This window comes from Lytechinus variegatus, chromosome 3 (genome assembly GCF_018143015.1).
Source record: "Lytechinus variegatus isolate NC3 chromosome 3, Lvar_3.0, whole genome shotgun sequence".
Classification (NCBI taxonomy): domain Eukaryota; kingdom Metazoa; phylum Echinodermata; class Echinoidea; order Temnopleuroida; family Toxopneustidae; genus Lytechinus; species Lytechinus variegatus.
The window spans coordinates 27,888,275-27,912,904 of record NC_054742.1 but is presented as its reverse complement, the minus strand read 5'-3'; the positions used below and the strand labels follow the sequence as shown (position 1 = coordinate 27,912,904).

Sequence of the window (24,630 nt, the reverse complement as noted above, 5' to 3'; positions counted from 1 at the left end):
CAGATATTCTAACCAAACAAACTTCAAGCTCACACCACCACATATCTTGAGAATAGGAGGAAAAAATACAGGCCACGCCCCCCTAAAACAGCACTGAAAATTTCATGAAAATTGTGTGATACATAAAAAGTTATGTTTGGAAGTTTTATATAATGGTCATATGCAAAACACAGGTGGTCTGCAAATGACAATTTGAGCTCTCTGTTCTATCATTATTTGCATGAATCAAACCAAAATTTTTTTAACATTTTGTGGGATTCATACGAAAAAATATTCAGACAAATGATAGAGGCAACATTTCTTACAAATTAAATAGTGTCAATATTTCATTCAAATGAAAGTGGTCAACAGCATCAGCTCGCTTATTTCCAAACATCTAAATTTTATAAATAAGATGAAATTTTGAATTGCTATTTCTTTCATATTTCCATTCAAATATGATGTTTCTTTCAGGACTGCTACACTATTCTTCAAATCTACTGGTAGTCAGGAAAGACTTGGCCTGTAACAATTTTCAGAAGACAAAATGTTTACAATAAAAAGAAGACATACAGAAAAGTAAAATTTCCCGTAGCACACATGTGGTGTTTTCTTTAATTTGCAATAAAAACTTCTCACCTTACAATTTCTATAAAAATATAAGGCTCCTTCACGGTCATATGTTCATGGACTTTTAATTTTTGTTCCATTAAAAAAAGGTGTTGGCAAGACATGATTGAAAATATTCCTGAGGAATCACAAGATTACACCAAAACTTTCCCTACTATTCACAAACTTTGATATAGAATATTTATAGTTAAGAGCACCATGTGAAAAGGGCATGCAGTAAAACACTAATATACATATTGGTTTATTGGTGTAGTAACACAATTTTAGTGTCACCCATATCACTGATGAATTGCTAAGCTTATAAAAATATAAAACACAGAGCTAACTATCTAGGAAATGCTACTGAAGGCAAATTATGGCAGCTGACAACTGGTTGAGAAATTAGAAGAGAAAATAGATACTAGACACAACTATAGCTACATAATTAGGTCTAGCTAGTTGTGTACTAATCTGTACTTACAACAATCAATCTTCTATAATCATCCAAACACAAGAAAATTAACACACTGGTAATCAACATCGATTTGTTTTCTTTTTTAAGACCCTATTTTGGAATACCGACATCAAAAGTACATGACTTTCCCATGAAGTATCAAATGCACAATAATAAAACAAATCTCTGGACAAGAATATCGTGGAGAGACTTGTTTCATTACATTTTCCATAAAAGAATTTGGCCAGCTCGGACTCCGCAGCAGCTTGTCATTTCTCCAGTCCAAAAATATATTTAACATTTTCATCCCTCATTAAATATGAAAAAAGTAAGATGGTAGCTACGGGATCGAATGACAACCTGGAAACATTCACACAAAACTAGACCAGATGTCGACGGGAATCATTGTAATACTGGCACAAATAGGACACAATAAAAGAGTGAGAAGAGGAGAGACGTTCGGGAAGAGCTGCGTTGGAGTCGTTCCTGGCATAAGTCAATTAGCTACGACTTAATAAGTTTAAAAACTAGGATTTTTATGAAAAGCACACAGGTCCCATCTCTAGGCCAAACTCCTGTCCTTCATTGCCAACTACACCAGGGGCAAAATCAACAATTGGTAGGCGTGTTGTCTTCTTGGTCTCATATGAGTAGACAGCCCTTCCATTTGGTGTTGCTTGCTGCAAGATGAAAAGGAAATAAAGTGACATGAGAAAATCATCATAGTGGTCCCACATTAAGAGAATGGAATAAGGTACAAGTATCCATTTTTTTTTACTGATATAAAAATCAAACCCCACCCTATAAATGGTAATTTTTTTCTTTGAAAAATAAATGTCATAATCAACATAATTTATACCACCTTAGCTTTTAATTTTCAGTCTTATAATTGAAAACTCAATTACATTTCTATCTTCTAAATTCATCACATAAAAGCAAATGCAATGGACTTACTGAGCAGCCATCCTCAAGTACAGTGTAGGTGTATTTGCTGTCACCAGCAGAAGCAAGTTCTACCTCAGAGCTTGTACGGAAGGTAGGGTTGCCTTGGACGTTATGGCAGTGGTAAGTAACATTTTGGCGGGCAGTGGTAGAGAGGAGACGAAGGAAGGTGAGCTGTGTGGCTTCCTCAACGTAAGAGAATTTATGTCCAGAGTCCATGCTGGAGAAGTAAGCTCGCTTTTCAGGACCAACATACCATGAATAGGTGGTTATCTGTAAGTTCAAATAATTAATCATATTTAAAAGTTTCGTATATCAACTTCATAAAGTCATATGTCAGAAATACCTTAAGAGGCTTTGTTCTATTTTGTTTCTTTTTTCTCAAAGAAATTAATAGGAACACATATTTCCAATTAATCAAATCAACTGCCAAGCACAAAACCTCAAGAAATTGCAATCAGTATGTAACAGTTGTAAGTAACCCAGTGCTACAAATATAAAGATTTTTATATTTTCACAGTTAAAGGTCAAGTACACCCCAGAAAAAATGTTGATTTGAATAAATAGAGAAAAATCAAACTAGCACAAAGCTGAAAATTTCAACAAAATTGAACAAAATAAGCAATATGCACAAACTCAATGACATGCAGATGAGACAGTCGATGATGTCCCTTGCTCGCTATTTCTTATGTTTTTTTTTATTGTTTGAATTAAACAATATTTCATGTTTTTACAGATTTGAAATTAAGGACCAACTTGACTGAACCAATATCAACTTTATTATTTTACATCCGATTTTGATGAAATTTTCATGATATGCTTGTTGGATTTTTCTCTTTTTATTCAAATCAACTTTCTGTTTGGGTGGACTTGTCCTTTACAGAAAGGGTATAGTTTGTTTGACAAATTGACAAGTTGCAATTAGTGCTTACCGTATCTGTTAATGCAGGTACACAGGTAGCCTTGGTTTCTGCCTCACAGAATACCCGGATAGCATCCTTCTGACATCCAAGGTTAGGATCAACCCAGTAATAGCCTATCAAAAAAAAACAGAAAACACAGTTCATTTTTTATAGATATTGAAACCTATACAACTTTTTACCTAAAGAGAATTAAGACCTCTTTAATTCATGCTGTGACTTCAGAGGGGTAAGGAGGGGGTTATTACTCACCATCAGTGGCTTCAGCATTGTTGAGGAAGATGTCTTTGCAGGACCTGGCAGGGTTGGTCTGGGTCTTGCCCTGTGGTGATTTGATCTGGTCGACTTGCTGGCTGAGAGAACTGATCACACCAACGAGTTCCTGATCACTGATCTTGATGGCATCATTCTTGCTGTCATCTCTGTACTGTAAGCCAAAATGGTAATTGGAAAAGAAAATATCATAATACTGCATCCCACATTCAAGAAACATATCAAGATGTCAAGAATACAGTAAAGGAGGGAGTGTGGCTCAACCCCACGTCGGAACTTGGCCACTAGGTAGAATTCAATTTGTGAAAGTGCTCAATGAGGATATTGCAAATCAATCAGTCTTGCAAGGGCTTAGGGTGATATCTGACTCTGATTTACTTTAAAATCTGGGATATCATGGTTTACAAATTGTGAAAGGTTTTATAACAGGTTTAATTAGAATCAGCTCATTTGACATGCAATTCATTAATAAGCGTAATAAATAAAATAGTTGTCTTCACCGTATAAATTCCATGAAAGAACCCAGAGTAAGAACATGGTCTAAGCTTAAATTGGACTTCAAATTACGAGCCAAGATGTCTTGCGTGATGTGATACCAGCACGATGAAATTATTTGAGTGGATGCAAAGCTCCTCAATGTATGTCATTTTGTTAAAAGGAGAACATTCCCATTGAAAAACAATGTCTTAATTCTGTGGCAATTACTCATCAGATCCAAGTTAATATATATCAAAATTTCTAGTGGAGTTCTTAGTACTTTATATATTTTGTTTGCATTTTCTACAGCACGGTGAAGGTAAGGAAACCAAACTGAACATTGCAATGCAAGAATAATGCAGACCATTTATGTAAAAATCCAGTCCCCGATGAAAGAGCTGGAATGATGGTGATGTTAAGATGTATTGACTAGAAACTTACAGCATAACCATAAGGAGAAGGTCCCTTGCCACCAGATTGGAAGGATGGGTATCTGATTCCGTAGGATGACTGAACTTGGCCAGGAGGTCCAGGGGGTCCAGGAGGTCCAGGGGGTCCTGGGGGTCCAGATGATCCACCCTCTCCACGGGGTCCACGGGGTCCTTCTGGTCCGTCAAATCCACGGGGTCCTGGGGGTCCATCATTTCCATTGGATCCACGTGCACCGGGCAATCCCTGAATGGAATACCACAAATAATAGTAAGATTAACACTGTCTATTTTAACTCAACTTTTGGGAACACATACAAATGTAGAAATATATCCCTAAAAAAACCATGTCTAAAATATCCCTATGTGAATGAAATGAAGGAGGTTCATTACAGGTTTTGGGAGAGCTAAGAATGGAATAACAGAAATATTAGACTTGATAGGACTGGAGTTTGCAATGTACTGCTGACAATCTCCATACATCAAAATGACCTTTATGAAGAACTCTCATGGACAAATGATTTACCTTTTGCTTGTATGGTACATGTATAAGTATGATTGTGTTGGTGTTTTTTACTTCCCTTTCCCTATGATATGAAAGAATGTTGGTAAGCCAAATATAGTCCAAATGAAATGAATTCTGAACTAACCCTAGTTCCTTGCTGTCCTTGTTCTCCGGGTGCACCAGGCTCTCCCATGGGTCCAGGGGTTCCCTGAAGACCAGGAAGTCCAGGAACTCCAGTGTGTCCCTTGTGTCCAGCAGGTCCAGTCTCTCCACGCTCTCCAGCAGGTCCAGATGGTCCAGCAGGTCCCTAAAAGCAGTAAGATGTACAAATTGTATTAATTAAAGAGCTCTAGAAATAACATACAAGAATGAAAAATGAAAAAAAATGTTACAGGAAAATACAGCAGACAGTGAATTTTAAAAAGAAAAAAAACTACAATAGCATACTTGCATAAAGCTTAACTTGATATTGCATCACCAATAAGATATGCAGCAGTTAATGAGACCAAATCCTTCTAAAATATTAAGTATGAATAACTAGGAAAGTAGACATATGTTATTTAGTAAAAGATAACAAAGTAGTTATATGCATCACTAATAATAGGTTACATTAGTGATGCATTTTAGATTGTAAATGGTAGAAATATTATAGCATGTTATTACTATGTAATATTTACATTTTACATGGTTACAGCAGTAGAACTGTGAATTATCAATCAATATCCATGTTATGAGATTTTACATGGTACTGGACTATAATAATCTAGATGTGAAAATGAGAAGTAAGGCAGGCTTACAGCAGGTCCAGTTGATCCACGGGCACCAGTGGGACCCTGAGGTCCTGGGGCACCAGCAGCTCCAGTCTCACCACGTGGTCCAGCAGAACCAGCAGGTCCAGGGGCACCCTGGGACAAAGGAAAGAAAGGGTTGGCTTATATTATTTGCATCCCTGGGTAATATGAGTTCTACTTCAAACATGATATATCATTGTAGAGGGAACAAGGAATGGGAAAGATCACTATCAGTATCATCATCCATCATCATCCATCCTCCTCCTCATCACAATCAACATCATCATTATTATTACTATCCTTAGTTCCAAAATAATGATTCTTTTATCACCTATTCATCTTAAAATAAAAATGACATTTTTCTATGACATTTTTCTTTTTTCATTGGTAAAATATGTACTTATTCTATAAATATTCCTATATTTTACCTATTCTATTTCTGAGATTCATAACTCCTTGATTATCTTTAGTGAGATATCTTACAGCAATGTGCAAATAGGAAATAAATATGGCAAACGGCTCTTGGCATCAAAATTTGTTTCATATTATGTAGGTCTTAGTACACTATGAATAGAGTAGAGCAGAGAAATGAAAATTGGGTCTTACGATTGGTCCTGGTGCTCCAGGTGATCCATTGGCTCCAGCGGCACCAGTGTCTCCCTTCTCTCCACGAGATCCTTGTGGTCCAGGTGCTCCATCATTTCCATCGCTTCCCTACAAAGAAAAGACATAAATATATTACTGCTTTACCAGTTAAATACCAGACTTCAGAAATCACATAGAGATAAACCACTGATATAACCTTACACAAATGTCACCTGAAGGTCCGTTTAGATTTTTAGTATCAGTAACAAGTATTATATTCATTAAGGAATAGCTTAATTTGCATATAAGCAAGAATACTGAAAGATTTTATTTTCCACTGGCATTTCAAACATTTTCTCTACACAGATTTTATGATTGTAAGAATTATAATTGTATCTGAAGACATGTTAGTCACATTGATGGAGACTAAACTCATATCAAGATTGAATATGAAAACACTAACAGTTAATGAAGAGCTGCTTTCAAATTGAGAATTTTACACAAAGAAAATAAATATTTGTTATTCAAAGTTTGTAGGTGCCAGTTGTAGGTTTGTAATTACTTACAGGGATTCCATTCTCTCCTGCAGGTCCAGGGTTTCCTGGGGGTCCAACGGCTCCAGGTGATCCCCTATCTCCAGACTTTCCAGCGGGTCCACGGCTTCCAGGTTCTCCCTGTCAATATAATGATAATAACCATCAATACAAGTGCAAGCACCAATGCTTATCTATGCAACTGCATGGGTGGTATTGTTTATATCTTTGCAAACTTTCCTTTTTTCTAAAAAATGCTTACTATATCCAAACTTCTTAAAATGGAATATGATGAAATGTTGTGAGGTATAGTACAAATCAAATCAATGTCAACTCCAAACAAATGATGAATGTCCACAAAGCTCTCAGAGCAATGGTACAATTTTCACTGATTTCTAGTACTTACTGGTGCTCCAGGGGGTCCAGCAGCTCCACGGGGTCCAACACCTCCAGCAAGACCAAGGACTCCAGATTGTCCGGGAGGTCCAGGGGGTCCAGCAGGTCCAGTAGCTCCCTTTTAGAAATAAAAGAAAACAAAATCAGTTTCGAAAATCTAATAACACCATTTAACTGGCAAAGATGGCTCAACACTTCGCAACTAACTTTTCTACACTCGCAAGTCTCAAGTTGACTGCTCAACTGCACATACTGCTCAATTACAGTAGGTAGTAAGGAGTTTCTCACAGGGAAAATTATTTACAATCAATTGCAAACATACGATTGGTAGGAAATTGTTAACTAAAGTAAATCAATCCATACTTTCAGTTGTTAAAAAAAAAAACAGGTCAGCAGAAATCACTATGATTTTGGACATAAAATTGACTTGCGATTGATAAGAAGTTTCTTGCTTTGCGTTTTAAAGTCTACATTGTATAATTTGATGTTTGCATGCTATCACACAAGAACTGAGAGTTTGCCAACGACGTACTGTCTCAGACCTAGAGATGCAAGGAAGATCAATCATAGTTCTAAAAGTTGGGAGAACTTACAGATTGTCCATCATTTCCTTTGTCTCCACGCTCTCCAGGTGGTCCAGTGGCTCCAGAAAGACCAGGTTGTCCAGGAGGTCCAGTCTGTCCTGGCTCTCCACGAGCACCAGGCTGGCCAGGGCTACCAGCATTGCCAGAAGGTCCAGGGGGTCCAGGAGGTCCCTGTCAAAGGTAATCAGAGAGTAAATTACAGCATATACAAAAAAACAAACAAAAAAGAAACCAGCAATTGAGAACACAGCAGAGTATTCAAATTGACATTTGAAATAATGAAGCACATGCAGGTATGCATCAGTCAGTAAATCTTTTTTTTCTTTAATATGGACTGATTTAAAGAAACCATACCCCAAATAGAAAATCAAATAATTTCAATGGTGTACCTGTGCTCCAGGTGCTCCAAGGCTTCCAATTGGTCCTGGGGGTCCAGATGATCCTTGAGGTCCAGTCTCTCCACGTTCTCCTTGTGCTCCTGGTGCTCCAAGAGGTCCCTGAATATGAGTAGGAACGGCAAAGATGTTTCCTTATTATTTGTAAAGGAAACCCTATATACACTATAATCCAAGACCCCCTCCTCTTAAAACTTTGTCATAAAATCATGTGGTCACATCTCGGATCCTATTCAGAGGTATTTGTGTATCTAATAAATCTTACTATCCTATGCTTAATTTCATTTTAAAAAATCAATCAAGTTTTACAAAATGTGTGTGTTTGTTCTGGTCTATTTTCTGTAAGGGAAAACAATAAGTTTACCTGTGGTCCTGGGTCTCCAGTAGGTCCAGAAGGTCCTGGTGGTCCAGTCTCTCCTCTAGCTCCAGTGGGTCCAACTTCTCCTTGAGGTCCAGAGTTTCCTGGGCGGCCCTAAAAAATTAGAAGAATGGACAAATGTGAAAATACCACATCATGTGACACTCAAAATAAAGGAAAAACAAAAACTAAATCAGATGAATGGGTTTTCAGAAGGCAGAAAATGTCAAGTATATTGGATAAGATTTAGTACTTGGTAATTTGTATTTGTATTCATAATAATGGCAAAACTTACAGGTGGTCCAGCAAATCCGGGTGATCCAGGTGATCCCTGAGGTCCTTGATCTCCCTAAAGAAAAAAAAACCAGGACATTGAAAAAGTTATACCTTACAGTTCATAGTTTTATTACATGTGCAGATTCCCCCATGCATATATTGACATTTCAATCTCATTTTTTATAAGTAGGCATTGCCATATAAAATCAGCATTTTCCACACTGCATAGTCAAACCAACATTGACCCAACCACAAGGATTAAAACATATGCTATTATACTTTACCAACATAGCTGTTTCATTTGATATTTTGATACCCCACGAAGGTATAAAAACTTGCACAACTATTTCTAAACTAAATAAGCTACAGCTGAATGGTGGTCTTCATATGAAAATGAAATATGAACTTAACTGAACATACAATTGCTGCACAGAAAAGAATATTTTTCAAAATACACATTGTTTATACAGGAAATGAACTTACAGGATCTCCACGCTGTCCAGGTGCTCCAGCAGGTCCAGGCTCTCCATTGTCTCCCTATTAAAGAAACCAAACCATTCATCAAATCTCATGGAAATACATGACATATCCAGAGGCAATAATGAAAGTGTACAACTTCATTACCACCTACATGTCACGGATTTGCCCCTCTAAGTCTAAAAAAAAATAATGCATTAGTCTTCCAGATGAGGGGTTCTGGATGATCAGTCAAAATATGTTACTCAAGTCTATCCCCATAAACATTACACACAAAGCTTTGCAACCTCTAGGCAAGTTACAGTTTTCTGCTTTTAGAAAACTTACCCATTTTGATTCTTTGATCTAATATCTTAAATGCCATCATCTAAATTTTAAAAAATCCACGCTAACCTTTTCCGTATATGTAAGAGGCTGACTGTATATATCAAGCATGTTATTTGTACATGCGATGCAAAATACACAAAAGTCAAGCGGAAGACGTGAAAAAGTTTGCAGTCAAAAGACTACAAAGTACTACCAACTAAATCAATGTATAGACAATGTTACTCCTGAGCTAACTCAATATAGAGGGATTGAAACTATCACTTACCCTTTCACCGGGTAGTCCAGAAGGTCCACTGGGTCCCATAGGTCCAACTGGTCCCTGTCAGGGGGAAAGAGAATACCAAAAATTAATTTTAGTCAAGGCAAAGTAGACTTATGGCTAGAATCCAAAATTACTTGTTTCATTTGTTTCCTAATACGAGACTTCAGTTGAGAGAAATGTTGTATATTGTCTGAATCATGTAGAACATATGTTTTTGATAAAATTTGTTCGTATATTTAATTTTTTTCTCAAATTTCCCTTAAATAAAATAGGCAGCTGCTCGGTCTATAAAATAAATTTGATTAAATGGTGCCTGAAATAATCTGTGCAAGAACTGATCCTTCATAAAAAAAGATATATTTAGCTTGATATTTCTATTCTTAGATATATTAAGCTTGATATTTCTATTCTTGATAAAACTTACCCTATCTCCCTCAGCTCCAGCAGGTCCATCAGGTCCAGGGCTTCCACTTGGTCCCTGAAAGATAGCAAAATCAAATATCAAGTCATTAGCTCCGTAGTTGCCACATTGAACAAGGGTGTAATCCACATCACATAACTACAAGTATACACACTGCTTGTCTTATCTGAATTTTTTACATCTTCATTTTGATACTGCATTTACCAGTATTCTTCAATGACTTCACACTTTATATATGAAACTCATTCCAATGGCAACCATGAACAGTTTTGGTGACCATTCTCATTACTAAGACCCCATACAGGGTTAGACTTATCTTTTCTAACAGTATTAGTTATTGGCACTCATCTAAACTTTCTCATTCTTTCTTTTCTTGTGCACCTTGGAATAGAATATTTCTAGATAGATGGCGCTATATAAATGCCTGTTATTATAATCTCTTTCAAATAGCCAAGGGGCATTAACATTATTGTTGCATGCATGTAGTTTGTCCATCTCTACATAACATGACCCTGGTGATACCCATATAATACTAATGAAAATGAAAAGATGAAGTAAGGAGGGTTAGACTTACAGGTGGTCCACGGGCGCCAGGTGGTCCGGAGGGTCCAAGTTCTCCAGGAGGTCCCTGTTAACAGAACAATTAATTTCTTTTTAGAATTCAAGTTTCATAAAAGTAAAATGTGTAGATTGTGATCAATATAATACAAAAGGTAATCAATTTTTATTAAAAATTTTGTAGGTATACGGTCATCTACTTCAAAACAAATTCTGATTTTTTTTACATGCTAACCATTTAAATGCAACAACCATGAAGTTTTAATATTGAATTCTCATTTAACTATTCTGCCTTTTGTACACTTGTAAAGTAAAAGCATTAATCAATACTATTACTAAGCAAATCTACTTTAGAGTAAACATTACATGATCCATTACATTACACACAAAATAGTTGTGAGAGATTGCGTTTACACACTAGGGATGATATGGAAATTTCCTTACCTGAAGTCCAACATTACCAGGAGGTCCCATCTCTCCCTTCTGTCCTGGGGGTCCCTGAAATAGAAAAGATTACAAAATCTTGCAAAATTATACAAATCATCTCTTCAACGGGGATGGGGTGGGGATGTTCAACTATCTCCCATGATGTCATCATTTTCCCTACATTGTTTGTATAAGAATATGGTGAAATCTAGGAGAGCCATATCACACGCTTCATCACAAATCTTACGTTCCTCTTGCTCTGAAGAGACAATAGATTTTTCAAGAACTGTCCAATTTGCAACAAAAATTTGTCTTTTTTCTCTTTTTAGTGAAATTGGTCAAAAAAGTGATCTCAAATTTCTGATACAACTCCTTTCAGACTATACTTACAGTAGCACCATCATTTCCAGCGCGTCCACTGATTCCACGTCGTCCCTGAGGTCCAGTAAGTCCCTGTGGTCCACGTTCACCAGGGGCACCACGCTCTCCCTAATAACACAAGATTAAGAGGAAAAAAAAGTTCATAAACTACAGGAAAAATCACTCAAAAGAATCAAATACATATGATGTTCATCCTTATAGAAATGACAATATCCATTATCAAATGAAATAAATATAATAGCCGCTTTAAATTCCTATTAATTTGGCATATGTTTCTGTGTACAGTAGAGAATGATAAACAAATTAAATGTTAGAAAACAAGACTTCTGACTACTACATTTACTTACACGGGCTCCAGGAGGTCCCTGAGGTCCAGACTCTCCAGGGGATCCAACATCTCCTTGTGCTCCAGCATCACCAGTTGCTCCAGGAGGTCCTGGGGGTCCCATAGATCCAGCAGCTCCTTGAGGTCCCTGGTTACCTCTCTCTCCAGCGGCTCCCTGAGGTCCAGGAGGTCCAGCAATACCAGGTTCTCCACGCTTTCCAGGCTCACCAGTCAAACCAGGGGCACCAGGAGCTCCTTGTCCTCCATCTTCTCCACGTATTCCACGTTGTCCTTGAGGTCCTGGCAGACCAACAAGACCAGGAAGACCACGCTGGCCAGAAGCTCCAGCAGGTCCAGGGTTTCCAGGTTCTCCGGGTGCACCAGCAGGTCCGGGCTTTCCATCACGTCCTTGCTTGCCTGGGGGTCCAGTAAGTCCCCTCTGTCCTGGCATACCTGGTTCACCGGGACGGCCAGACTCTCCAGCAGATCCCTTAGCACCAGCAGATCCACGTTCACCAGGCAATCCACGGTCTCCCTTTGCTCCTGGTGCTCCTGGGGCTCCAGACATACCTGGAGGTCCCATGGGTCCCTGTCAAAGACAAATCAAAGAAATTATTTTACGTTAAGCATTCGAAAACATTTTAATTTTCAAACAATTTGCACATTTTTTGTATATATACATTTTTTTTTTTTCTGGGGGGTATTTCGTCTATCAAATAAGACATGTATATTTGGTTCATAAACGTCTCCTATTAGCACAATACAAATCTTGATTTAAAATCCTAAAGAAAAAAAAGGTTGAAAAAATGAAACAAAGAAAATAAAGGAATCCCTTTCAGTGTCTCTCATCATGTCAACTGATCGTTGTACCAAATATATCATTAAAAACCCATGAAAAGAAGACCTCTTTGCAATTAAAGTTCTGGAACTGATCATGAATGGCTACTTACACGCTCTCCGACACCACCTGGTGGTCCAGCAGGTCCAACACTTCCACGGGGTCCCTACAAAGTAAGGCAAACAAATATGTTCATCTTAAATTGATTGTAACTTTTGAAGATAATTCATCAACATATTACACTATCAAACCTTAGGGTAAGATAATAAAGAAATAGATCAAACAATCAATCCAAAATTCATATAACATCAGCAAACAAAATTCTACATATCATATCTAAATGTCAAATTTGTCAGAATTATTTCCCCACTGTTGACCAACTCTCTATTTAAGAACTCAACTGAAGATGCATTAATCTTACTTGTTTTTCTACTTGTCTCTAATTTTGTGTATTTCTTATACAATAATGGATGAATATTTCATGTGAGGTATTTTTTTTTCTACTCTGATTAGCATATATGTTTACATTAGATATTTGTATGTCAATCATCCCTGTGATGCAATGGGATCGATATACTTAAGTCATAAAGGGAGATCTAATTCAAATAATTATGAAGAGACTGACCCTCTCTCCGCTCTCTCCCTGTGCTCCTGGGGGTCCAGCAGGTCCAGTCTCTCCCTGTAATAGTAAAATGAGAAAGGAATCATAATAAGAAAATCAAGGCAAACACTGATGATTGCAGATGATAGACCCGAATTCATGTAAGTCATTTCTCTCATAGAGTGACACTTTTCTACAAGTGTACATGGCATAATAATCCATTTCAATAAAACAAGGGTGCTACTCCAATGAGAGGAACTGCAGTATTTTGAGGGATGAATAATGAATGTGGATATATCTTTTTTCATTTTTTCTCGAATAGACATTTCTACAAGATTAGCATGAGTCATCCTAATAAAAGCTTCAGTATATTCATTTAAAAAAAAAAGGAAGAGAATAATACTGACCAAAAAGGGACAATTATTTTAGCTCTATTTCATGCTTTGAAAGCTATTCAGATTCTATACATATATATTTCAGACACAATTCATCATGATTGTAAATTACTATTCATGCAGATAAAACAATGTTCATCTACAACATGTTAACCATTCCAAACAGCACAAAACAACACAACACCAGAATAAATCAACTTACACGAGGTCCAGTAGGTCCAGTCTCTCCTTGAGCTCCAGGCTGTCCTGGGTTTCCTTGGTCTCCCTTTGAACCAGCAGGTCCTGGGCTACCAGCAGGTCCCTAAACAAAACACAGAATGAAATATATTATTATCCAGTACAAAAAGCAGTACCTTGCATGTATTTAAAATCTAGAGCTTCTCTAGGTAACGTTGAAATCAGTTTTCATGATATAGGTCAGAAAAGTGAAAATCAGTTTAATCTTTTAAAATAGAGATCTGTATTTCACATACAGCATGTCACAATTCAAGGGCCAACAAAATCAAATTTGAAAATCAATGATAGTAATAATGTTCACATCAAGGGTCATTGCAATTAGAAATGGCATAGAATTTTCAATATTGAATCAAGCCTTAAGTGGTTTCTTACCAATTAGGTCTTATAATCCCATGCATTATTCCCCTCCCCTAAATCCAGAACAATTCATGAAAGGAACTTAATCAACTTACTGGGGGTCCACGGGCTCCTGGGAATCCTGGAGTTCCCTGAGCACCTGGGGGTCCAGCAGATCCCTTGGCTCCATTTGATCCATCACGTCCGGGGACACCCTACATGAAAAAAGTTGAAAATATTTTGCAATTAATGACAGCTGAAATATACTAATCATAATGTTTTTTTTTTCATTTAAATCATTTGCTGAAAAACAAACATCAATACTCTATGTTGTATGAGAAGCATTATTTGAAAATGGTCAGTCATTTGCTTTCCATTGCACTGCTCTAACACTATTGATCAAAGACGGTAGGCTATATACGTATTAAAATGAACCATTTACTTTTCTCTTTTAAAGCTAAACATCAAGTTGATTGCAAGGAAGATTAAAATTAAACAAGCAAAACAACAAATATCAGAATTGAATAAAAAAATTACACAATTAAAGCATCAAGGGCTACTTACTGGAGGTCCAGTCTGTCCTTGTGATCCCTCAGATCCACGCTCTCCACGGGCTCCCTGGAGTCCAGGTGGTCCACGGGCTCCTGGTGATCCAGCATCTCCCTATATATAAACAACAATCCATTACATTAAAATTTCCTGAACATTTATGGGAAAACAACAAAAATCTTTCAATAGTAAAAAAAAATAACCAAGCATAAAACCAGATTGGTTCCAATCATAGAATAAATATCTTCATCACTAATAATAAATTAGTAGTCTTGTGATGAATAAGTCACATATCTTTCAACATTTGACACTATTAATGAAATATGGCATTATTACTGTAGATGCAGCAGGAGGTGTCCACTAAATAAACTTTCCCTTCTTTTTTGTTGTTGTTAGAATGTCTACCAGCCCTCACATTCAAAGTATTTTGTGTCAGGAATATAAATAGAAGAAATGGTTTTATTGTATCACCTTAGCTCCAGCAATTCCAGGCATTCCTGGTGCTCCAGCAGGTCCAGTTGATCCTGGAGGTCCCTGAGATCCAGTGGCTCCATCTGCTCCACGGTCTCCCTGAGGTCCAGCGGGTCCAGTTCGGCCACGTTCACCAGGTTGTCCAGATGGTCCCTGAAGGAAAATAATGAGACCAATGCATCATGACAGATCACAATAAAAGGTAAGATAGACTCAGCTCTCATGGAGAAATACAACATATACAAATAATGCAGTCTCCAAAGAAATGTCACTCTATCTTGAAGAACAGCCATTTATTAAAAGGCAGGTGGTCTTTATGAAAATGTTATTACTAATTACACATTACAACATTCAAGGAGAAAACAACAGGAATTGTTAGCAGAAATGTGGTAGATGAAGAAAATATGAAGTCATGACAATTGAATGTTTTTTTTTATTTGATTTTTTTTGGGGTACCAACATGAAGTACTTACAGCAGGTCCTGGAGCACCAACAGGTCCTGGGTTTCCATCACTTCCACGCTCTCCAGTCTCTCCACGCTCTCCCTTGCTTCCTGATAGACCAGGTAGACCCTGAGAGGTATAGAAAAGAAATCTTGATACTCAATGCTGCCTGGAGAAATAACTATCTCTCTATGATATACACTTGATCGAGTAGATACACCAATGGTGGTGATCTCAGCATAACTAACAAAGGAACAACTTTTGCAACCAGATTCTTATTTGACATGATTGGTGAATATGAACCATTCCAATATTTTAATGCAATATACACTTGACCTAAAAAGGGTGATTTTGTCTTTTACTTACCACTCACTTTCCTACCCCACAAAAAAGAACCATAAATAATCTTCAAATGGTTATTTTGAGCATTTAAAAGCAGTTACTATTCATTAGGATATCACATGATTTTCCATTCCATGTTACACTTTATGTATGTCTTCACCCCTTCATACCATCCTCCAAAGAAATGATCTATGATGTCTACCTTCAGGTGGCGAAGGCAAATAAAAGTATACTTGAACTATTAAAGGAGTTTTCCTTGAGCATTATACTGATCTTTTTTCACACCAATAAGTGATAAAGGTTTACTGACCTGATGTCCCTTCATTCCGGGGGCTCCAGGCATTCCGGGGGTTCCACGGGATCCCTAGTGTTGAAAGGAAAACACATAGTTAGATATTACTCATCAATTTCTCCAACTTTATGTTGATTTGTAAATCATTGTTACTCTTCTCCAAATGTTTCAATGTATATGTACTATTTTAGTTTGGACAACCGCTTGTGCTACATAATTTACATTGCTCATACTCCTATCATTATCTTCATCATGAGTGATTGATAAGGAGTTATGTATTTCAAAACAGAAATAGTAGTATTATTATCCGAATAGGATTAAAAGTTACTCTGAAATCTAATCCAGTAGTCTGCAAAAACCTAGTATTAAAACCAGAGCAGAGTGTCAAATGTTGGAATTTAGGTAAAGGATTTCTACTTACAGGAGTACCAGCAGGTCCACGTTGTCCCTGAGATCCTGGGGCACCATCATCTCCCTAAAATGAAAGAGGAGAAATACATTTTACATCTGAAATAGGGGCAGTACAGTGTCAAAATACCTTTAAACAAATAAGAGATCTTTCATTATCCAAATAAGAATAGAATTAATATAAATTGTTAAGTTGGAGCAAGAGCTTGTCTTTTAAAATATTGCTAATATAATTCCTCTCATAGAATAATGAGTGAATTCAATGGAATTTTTACTTACATCAGATCCAGGGCGTCCTGGGAGTCCAGGGGGTCCAGGTGGTCCAGAGTTGCCCTGATATATAAATGGAAAGGAAGAAAATTTCAATCATATAAAAACCATCTTTCATCATTTATGCATTTTGCAAGCCTGTGCTAATAGATATTCAATATCAATATATTTTTTTAAATTATGGGAACTAAAAGATTATGGGATATCTTTCTGCAACAGTGTAGGAAAACTAAATAAAATAAAAGAAACCAATACTATCATAACCACCATCATTGTTATCAACATCAACACTACGATCTAACATTTATCATAAATAATTCTCACCAATCGTTTTCATGATTGTGCTCTGAGACTCCCATGTTATCATCACTAGGGAGTCGAGCACATCATACCACATGCAAAACATACAAAAGAAAGAAAAATGAAGATGACTTACAGCAGGTCCAGTCTCTCCAGATGGTCCAGCAGGTCCAGTCAAACCTTGGGGTCCCTGGAGGGTGAAATTACAAAGCAATTAAATGTATTTTCATATCCAACTGTGTACTTGCAAAATACATTTATTTAATGTTAAAAAAAATATACATATGAACATAGAATTGCAAATACAAAAATCTTTAAATATAAAACATCAGATAGAAATCAAGCAATATATTCCATTTTTTGTTGTTTTTTAAAAGAAAACAAGACCTGTTTTTGCTTATGATATCAGTTATTCAACCTCCCCCATCCAGATTCACTACATCATATGTAAAAAATTAATTTCTTTCATTTAGGAATGGCCTAGGGCTACTACATACAAAAGTCATTATTACTTCATTCAACGCAGCATCGACAATTGTCCGAAAACTTTTTAACTTTCTTGCTTAGCAGGGAAAAAAAAAATCTGAAAAAACTTACCCTTGATCCTGGGGGTCCTGGGGGTCCACGTGGTCCGGGGGTGCCCTGTATGACAAGAAGGGTACTTAGATGTTTACCACAATACACTTACAAAAAGTCTCACAAAAGAAAAGCTTTTCTGAACATGATTTTTTTTATCATAAATTCAAATTAATATACATAATTAGGAATAAACTTGAATGTACAATCAAATGTTGCTGAAAAAGAAGTGATTTTCATCTCTCTCAAATGATGGTATTTATTAAAAAAGAGAGATCAAGCTTACACTACAGCATTTTCCTATTTTCAACAAGCCATTGCATTTCATGCAGTAAGCCCCTTTATTCTTTTTTTTTATTAGAACATAGGGTTAGGGTTAGGTAAAAAATGAATTCTGACTTTTTTTATTCTGATATCTTTTCAAATGAACAGTCAATCATCATTTTGTTAGACTGAATCAAATCATAAGTACTGTCAGTATATTACTGTATCAAATTCGAGTACAAAACCTACATTGGGAATGCCATAAATTTTGTCTCACATTGGGAAAACGTAATTAAACGACTATGCACAAAAAACCTTGTGTAAAGACTTACAGCAGCTTGTGCCTGTGGGTATTGGTATCCAGCAAGGCTGGGTCCCTTGTTGAAGGAGGTAGTCTGAGCGGATGCAACCAATGATCCTGACTTGCCTGGGGGTCCAGGAGGTCCAGGGATACCAGGTAAACCAGTCAATCCATCCATACCAGGGTTTCCCTACAATATAATATTAATAAGAGAATATGAATATATATGACAATCATAATGAAAATACATTCATTACCTTCAAAATCTGACAACAAAATGCATAGAAAAATATATAAGAATGAACTGGATATATTACTTTTTAATTTGTGGTTTAGTTCATTACTTCTTTTTCTATGAACAGTTTGATTCACAAGTGATTCAAATTTCACTAGATTTTACAGAGAGTACCAGGTTATCTTGTGTATGTTTATGAATCCATTAAGAATGATTGGAAAACTTACACGGGGTCCAGGGGGTCCTGGAGGTCCATTGTTACCAGCGGGTCCAGCAGGTCCCTGTTTGGAAATAAGAAGTAAAAAAAAAATTATGGAAATATCTTGTCAATGAAACATCTGTCTCACACCTTTATAAACAAATAGTAATTACCTTTCATAAATCTTTCACAAAATAAGTAATTTATACACATACAAATTATATTTCTTTTTTTTTTAAATACACAAACATCTAGAAAGAACAAAATAAATTTGTAACAAGAGAAAGGAGACCAACTTACAGTGGGTCCAGGGGGTCCAACTGGTCCTGGGATACCAGGGGGGAAATTCTGCAGGGAGAAATGGTAAAAGAAAGAAGATACTCAACTTAGCCATCAAATAAAAAAAGGTTTATGTACATGGACCTTCAAATTAAATGTTATCTATTTTCCAGTCATCTTCAAATTCATGCATTTTGAATAAGAATGTTGAAACAGGAATGAAATGTTAATGTGGAAGTACAGGCACGCATCAGCATTTTGGTCTTTATATAGCCAGTTTCCTCATCCTGTCTTTACAAAACAATATGAAAGCAGTGTTGCTAACTTACAGCACTATTTATATCGGCATCACCAGGTTCTCCTTTCTGTCCCTTGTCTCCACGAGGGCCTTCTGACTGTTGAGTTGTAAAAAAAAATTATCACATCTTCAATATGGGATGGAATTGAATAACGCACCTACAGTGTAAGTATGTTGCATGGAATCTTTATCAGTTTCAAAGTCAATTTGATATTGCCCTTATTGTTATAATATCTGAGAATAATATTCATTATATTAAGCAATAAAAGTCATCATCTTCACATCATTGCCAATTTTTTTTCTCAATGAATTTGTTTATATATTGATCTTGCACAAAAATAGATTACAATGTATTTTAGAAGTATAGTTCAATGAAAGTTACACTTACATACTGCCCGGCAGCTGATGAATATGAAGAATAGCGAGCAGAGGGATGACAAATCATGGAGAGAAAAATAGCAAAGAAAACAAATATTAAACTTTTTCTCCACCATACCAAAACAGTCAATATTCTATCCCATTGCCTCAAAGTATACTTTCTCCAAAGTATAATTAGAACAGTATTCTTCACACATGCAAAACACACATAAGCATGCAACCTGATGTATTTCCATTTGAACCTGGATAAAATATGGCAGAGGAAGAACTCTGAGCATAACTTGGTTGAACAAGTTGCTCCTTATGGCTGATTCAACATGCAAATTGGTCCCCTATGAAATGACATGCAAGGGTGAACTGATCTAAAATGATAGGGGTCTCTATCTGGAACTTATGCCCAGTCTCTGCTTCACATTTCTGGTGCCACACCACTATAACACCACTTACGCTTTTTGGCACATTCCAGTCGCTCACAAGAAGAAAGTGAGTCTGACCGTGAGCCTGTGAAAGAGAATGTGTTAGGGGCGTTCGGTGCACGGGTCACCTCTACGCATAGGTAATTGCTGGCAGTGCAATCCAGGGTGTTTCGATCTACCCGTGCACGGAGATCATAGAAGCCGGTACGGGAGCCTGAGAAAAGGGCTTGACTGGACTCCCTGGCAGTGAGGATATCCTCGCCGAGAGTAACCCTCTTGCCGGATCCGTCGGGGGTGCTGGTCAAGTATGCTGACAACTGCCACATATTTTCTTCCCTGGCATCTGCACTCTGGTCTTGGGAACCCATGGTGACAGAGAAATAGACTTCCTCACTACCATCTGCAAGGCTGTTACTAGACACTGAAAGGTCTGTATTGTCTACTACCACTCCTGCAGTTGCATTTGAAGAAGAAAAAAAGAAACAAAAACAAATTACCAAAAGTGTATTAAATCTTCTTAAATAGACAATATCAAAATCATTCAAAGAACTCTTTTCTTTTAGTTTCTGGTACAGCTATATTTATTCAAATTTGACCCTTTCTAATTCCTGAAATGAGATGACACTTAACCAGAACATGCTAGATATTCACTTTCAAATATGGCAAGTACTTCAGATTTCCCTTAATCTGAAAATGAATATTTATCTCGTGAAAAATATTGACTTCCTTTTTTATCTTCACTAGATGGGAATAATAATTTTCACTAACCTGCACACCTGACATTGAAGCAATGAGTGAGAACTCTATTGTTGGGCACCCCAGACAGCTGGAAATTTGGCACAGCTTCACTAGACTTTTGCAGACGTGCACAGATATACCTGACCTCATCACAGCCCAATCCTGTCATATCGAAAGTTGTCTCAACAGTTCCAAAGCGAAGAACATCCCCAGGATTAACAGCAACATTCCTCTGATAGTTGTTGAGGTTGTAGGCGGTGCGTTCATTGTGGCGTGGTCCTTCGCCAATAGGATTGTCACTGCCCCAAAGGGCAAGTTCCCATAGGTTAACACCACGAAGGGGTGAAGTGTCAGGGGCAGGAGCTGCCATCATATCAAATTGAAGGATATTCTCCCTCTTCTGGCTTATCACTGTTTGGTAGTTGCTGTCTGGTATTGTCTCCAGATCCATAAGCTTCACACCTGGGAAAGAATTGGAAGAAGAAAAATGTAGAGCTATGTTAAAAGGTAGCCACGATTTAGTTATGTTTAATATAAATGTTCAAATTTCTATCGTTTCAGTGCTTATGGTTACATCATTACACTGCAAGAGCCATTTAAAAAGAAATTAAATAATTTGTGACTCACCTCTATCACATTCATGTTCTTTACATCGAATGATGGTATTCCCTCCTGTTGTTGTCGTATACTCAAAATTTGGTAGTGGTCTCATGCTCTTAGCAAACTCCAAGCACAGGTATCTGTAACCACTGTCGCAGTTGATTTCATCTAGCTCGAACCTGGTGGAGATGCTGTCAAGCTCAAATCTCTGGCCTGCAACCAGTGGCTTCCGTGCTTGGTTGGTGTTCAGGATCTGATATTTTGCGTTCTGCCTTGGACCAGTTCCATCACTGCGCTTGCTGGCAAAGATGCCCACACGCCACAGCCTTCTCCCTTCTATACTTGAAGCAGTTTCAAGAGAGTCCACAGACATTGTGATGTCCAAATTATCGGGTTGAGTAGGGTTGGGCTTAGTTGCTGTGTAAGACCACTCCATGTCTGTAATAATTACACCTGATTAAAGATAAATGAAAATTTAAAAAAAAATGTTATTCAGAACAAATCTTGCAACAATTTTTATTGTGTAGTAAATGGTATGAAATCATAAATCTGAACCCACAATTGTTTGGCACAATTTTTTTTTGTAATGACATTATCCTATGTAATTCAGGAAGGAAGGTATCATTACCTACATTGTTAAGTAGACCTCTTATATCACATGAGCCAAACACTTGTCTAATGAATATTCACAAAATACTAGATTATCATCATAGCTCACCTCTACAAGCGTTATCCGAGACTGGGAAACAACTCGTCAAAACATCATCATTCGGTCGTGTGCTAAGGGTGAAATCATCAGATGCTGCAGGATTCTTGGAGAGAACAGTACAGAGGTGCCTGACCTCCGAGCAAGCAATTCCAGTCATGTCAAAGTTTGCATTCAGGTTGGAGAAATCCAAGGTGTCTCCTGGAGTCCTCAAATCTTGATCAGCATCATAAAAGGGAAGGATCTGCTCCTGGTAACCAACTCTTTGCCCTGTGCCATCAGAGTTTGTGCTGCCGTAGAAGCCGAGACGCCACAGCTGATCCCCGGTGACAGTACCACCTTCTCTTGATGTAGAAACTACAGTGTTCAAGTTGATTTCATTGACTGGTTCTCCCTCTCGTAGCCTAAAGGAAGATGGTGTAGTTTCTTGGTTTGTAATTATGACAGCTGTTGAAATAAAAGGTGAATTGAATGGTCAGATATCACAACTATTAAATCACTAACTGTTTCTCTTTTATGTCAGACATTAAAGCAACCCTTATTATGGTCATCAAATCCAATAACATTGAGAACAGTGTCCAAACTGAATCTTTCTCTACAAGGAATAAATAGATGGCTAGATTTGAAACTTACCTCTACATTCTCTCTGTTTACAGGAGATCAGAGAATCGTCACCATCTATGGTTCGGAAAGAGAAATCTGGATTTGGGTCATCACCTCTAGAGAGCTCAAGACAGAGGAACTGATATTCGCTGTTACAACCCAACTGGTCAATATTGAACCTGCTTTCAATATTCCTAAAAGTGATAGCACTGGGTGGCCTCACAGTTCGCCCCTGATTGTATAAATTCAAGATCTGCTCCTGGTGGCCCAAGCGGTTTCCAAGTCCTCGTGCATTGGTACTACCAAATATGCCCATTTTCCACAAGCCTGACCCATCAAGGTTTCTGCTGTTCAATGTCACATCTGCAGAAGCTGCAATAGAGAGTCTCCTTGGCACAGACTCATCATAGCTCCAATCAATACCAGTGAGAATCACACCTGAAATGAAAATAACAATCTGTTTGTTATGGCAAAATTAAGGATGATGTACAGTGGTCATTCAATTTACAAGAAAAGGAAAATGAGTTTTCACAATATTTATATTTACAGAAAGAATGTGATGCTTTTCATTTGGATGCATTTAATTCTGTCTCCTATTTCAGTTTTAGATTTCTACAAAATGATTAACATCAGAACAACACTGAAAGGAAAGTGACATACCTTGGCATTGCTGTGTCATGTCCTGACAGCTGGTAAGCACTGAATCATCTGGACTGCCCTGGAGGTTAAAGCTGACTGTTGCATCTGCATTCCTGTGCATTCTGAAGCACAAGTAGCGTGCCTCAGCACAGGACACATCCTGCATGTTCACGTCCACAAACACTTGGCCATAATCAATGTCTATACCTGGTCTCAAAGGCCAAGCACTCTGCAATGGATTGAGGATATTTGTGTTCAGTGCCTCTTCTGGACCAGAACCATCTGGATTTCGGCTCAGGAAAGAATCAACCTGCCAGAGACGGTCTCCCAGGATTGGTGTGGATTCTGGACTAGTGACAGCACGCAAATCAACAGCAAGACCATTGCGTGGGTTACCCTCAATCAAAACAACATCACTACCAAGAGTTGGTACTAGGTCAGACACAATTGCATCTGTAAAAAAATGAAAATCACAACAAAGATAAATTAACTTTCACCTCCATGATGTACAAAATGTGATTTAATCAGAATAATTCACACACATGTGATTTAATCAGCATAATTCACACAGAGGGTTGACAAATTTATCCAATTTGGCATGTAATACAAATCATTGAGAGCATGCATGAAGTGAAGGACTAAAAACACCGTTAAACAAGAACTAGTAGCCTTAACAAATCATCAAGGCAAAACCAAACCAAGAGAATATTTTCTTCCAACTCCCTACAAATCTTTACAAACAGAAACTGAAACTAGTTGAAATTATTTACTTACTTGAGTCACAAGCCATTCGTTTACAGGATGTGATAGTGTCATCTCCTGTGTCTCCTATCTGGAACGTGAAGTCAGTGGATGGGTTCCTGCCCCTTCTGAAATCAATACACAGGTATCTGAAGTCTGTGCATCCCACAGAACCAACATCAAAGGTAGTGTCAATATTGTCAAGGAAGAATGGGCTGTCACCATCAAGAGATGTGCCTGCCTGTTCTGGACTGAGAATCTGGTTATCATAGTTGAACTTTTCTCCTGAACCATCTGGGTTCTTGCTGCCATACAGACCCATTTCCCACAGGTTGTCACCAGTAATATCACGACTGTTTGGGAATGGCATGAGGTTGGTTGTAATGGACAAGGGTGTCTGCCTTCCTGGTATAGAGTCTTCAGCATTGAATGTCCAGTCAATGTTGTTTTGAAGATGAACCCCTGCAAATGAAGCAAAAAAAAAAAACAAATG

The 24,630-nt window shown here is 37.5% G+C and overlaps 1 protein-coding gene across 4 annotated transcripts in view; it reads right to left on the bottom strand.

The window, feature by feature from the left end:
• Window positions 1-559: 559 nt before the first annotated feature.
• Window positions 560-24,630, bottom strand: part of LOC121410680 — a 41,540-nt gene continuing 17,469 nt past the window's right edge. For 3 of the 4 annotated variants that reach the window (XM_041602922.1, XM_041602924.1, XM_041602921.1), the window contains 45 exons: window positions 24,171-24,599; window positions 23,418-23,849; window positions 22,788-23,195; window positions 22,167-22,601; window positions 21,476-21,901; window positions 20,879-21,310; window positions 20,142-20,561; window positions 19,705-19,718; window positions 19,348-19,413; window positions 19,040-19,087; window positions 18,768-18,821; window positions 18,337-18,495; window positions 17,762-17,806; window positions 17,301-17,354; window positions 16,874-16,927; window positions 16,608-16,661; window positions 16,205-16,258; window positions 15,583-15,681; window positions 15,110-15,262; window positions 14,654-14,752; window positions 14,206-14,304; window positions 13,719-13,817; window positions 13,146-13,199; window positions 12,633-12,686; window positions 11,705-12,271; window positions 11,367-11,465; window positions 10,995-11,048; window positions 10,567-10,620; window positions 9,996-10,049; window positions 9,575-9,628; window positions 8,989-9,042; window positions 8,525-8,578; window positions 8,236-8,343; window positions 7,866-7,973; window positions 7,486-7,647; window positions 6,903-7,010; window positions 6,530-6,637; window positions 5,985-6,092; window positions 5,385-5,492; window positions 4,733-4,894; window positions 4,096-4,329; window positions 3,157-3,331; window positions 2,917-3,020; window positions 1,997-2,257; window positions 560-1,722 (listed from right to left, as the gene is read on the bottom strand). In XM_041602922.1, coding sequence (XP_041458856.1) covers window positions 1,579-1,722; window positions 1,997-2,257; window positions 2,917-3,020; window positions 3,157-3,331; window positions 4,096-4,329; window positions 4,733-4,894; window positions 5,385-5,492; window positions 5,985-6,092; window positions 6,530-6,637; window positions 6,903-7,010; window positions 7,486-7,647; window positions 7,866-7,973; window positions 8,236-8,343; window positions 8,525-8,578; window positions 8,989-9,042; window positions 9,575-9,628; window positions 9,996-10,049; window positions 10,567-10,620; window positions 10,995-11,048; window positions 11,367-11,465; window positions 11,705-12,271; window positions 12,633-12,686; window positions 13,146-13,199; window positions 13,719-13,817; window positions 14,206-14,304; window positions 14,654-14,752; window positions 15,110-15,262; window positions 15,583-15,681; window positions 16,205-16,258; window positions 16,608-16,661; window positions 16,874-16,927; window positions 17,301-17,354; window positions 17,762-17,806; window positions 18,337-18,495; window positions 18,768-18,821; window positions 19,040-19,087; window positions 19,348-19,413; window positions 19,705-19,718; window positions 20,142-20,561; window positions 20,879-21,310; window positions 21,476-21,901; window positions 22,167-22,601; window positions 22,788-23,195; window positions 23,418-23,849; window positions 24,171-24,599 — 7,121 coding nt within the window. In that variant the 3' untranslated portion in view covers window positions 560-1,578. The remainder of the gene's footprint in view (window positions 1,723-1,996; window positions 2,258-2,916; window positions 3,021-3,156; window positions 3,332-4,095; window positions 4,330-4,732; window positions 4,895-5,384; window positions 5,493-5,984; window positions 6,093-6,529; window positions 6,638-6,902; window positions 7,011-7,485; window positions 7,648-7,865; window positions 7,974-8,235; window positions 8,344-8,524; window positions 8,579-8,988; window positions 9,043-9,574; window positions 9,629-9,995; window positions 10,050-10,566; window positions 10,621-10,994; window positions 11,049-11,366; window positions 11,466-11,704; window positions 12,272-12,632; window positions 12,687-13,145; window positions 13,200-13,718; window positions 13,818-14,205; window positions 14,305-14,653; window positions 14,753-15,109; window positions 15,263-15,582; window positions 15,682-16,204; window positions 16,259-16,607; window positions 16,662-16,873; window positions 16,928-17,300; window positions 17,355-17,761; window positions 17,807-18,336; window positions 18,496-18,767; window positions 18,822-19,039; window positions 19,088-19,347; window positions 19,414-19,704; window positions 19,719-20,141; window positions 20,562-20,878; window positions 21,311-21,475; window positions 21,902-22,166; window positions 22,602-22,787; window positions 23,196-23,417; window positions 23,850-24,170; window positions 24,600-24,630) is intronic. The other variant, XM_041602923.1, reaches the window with a different exon arrangement.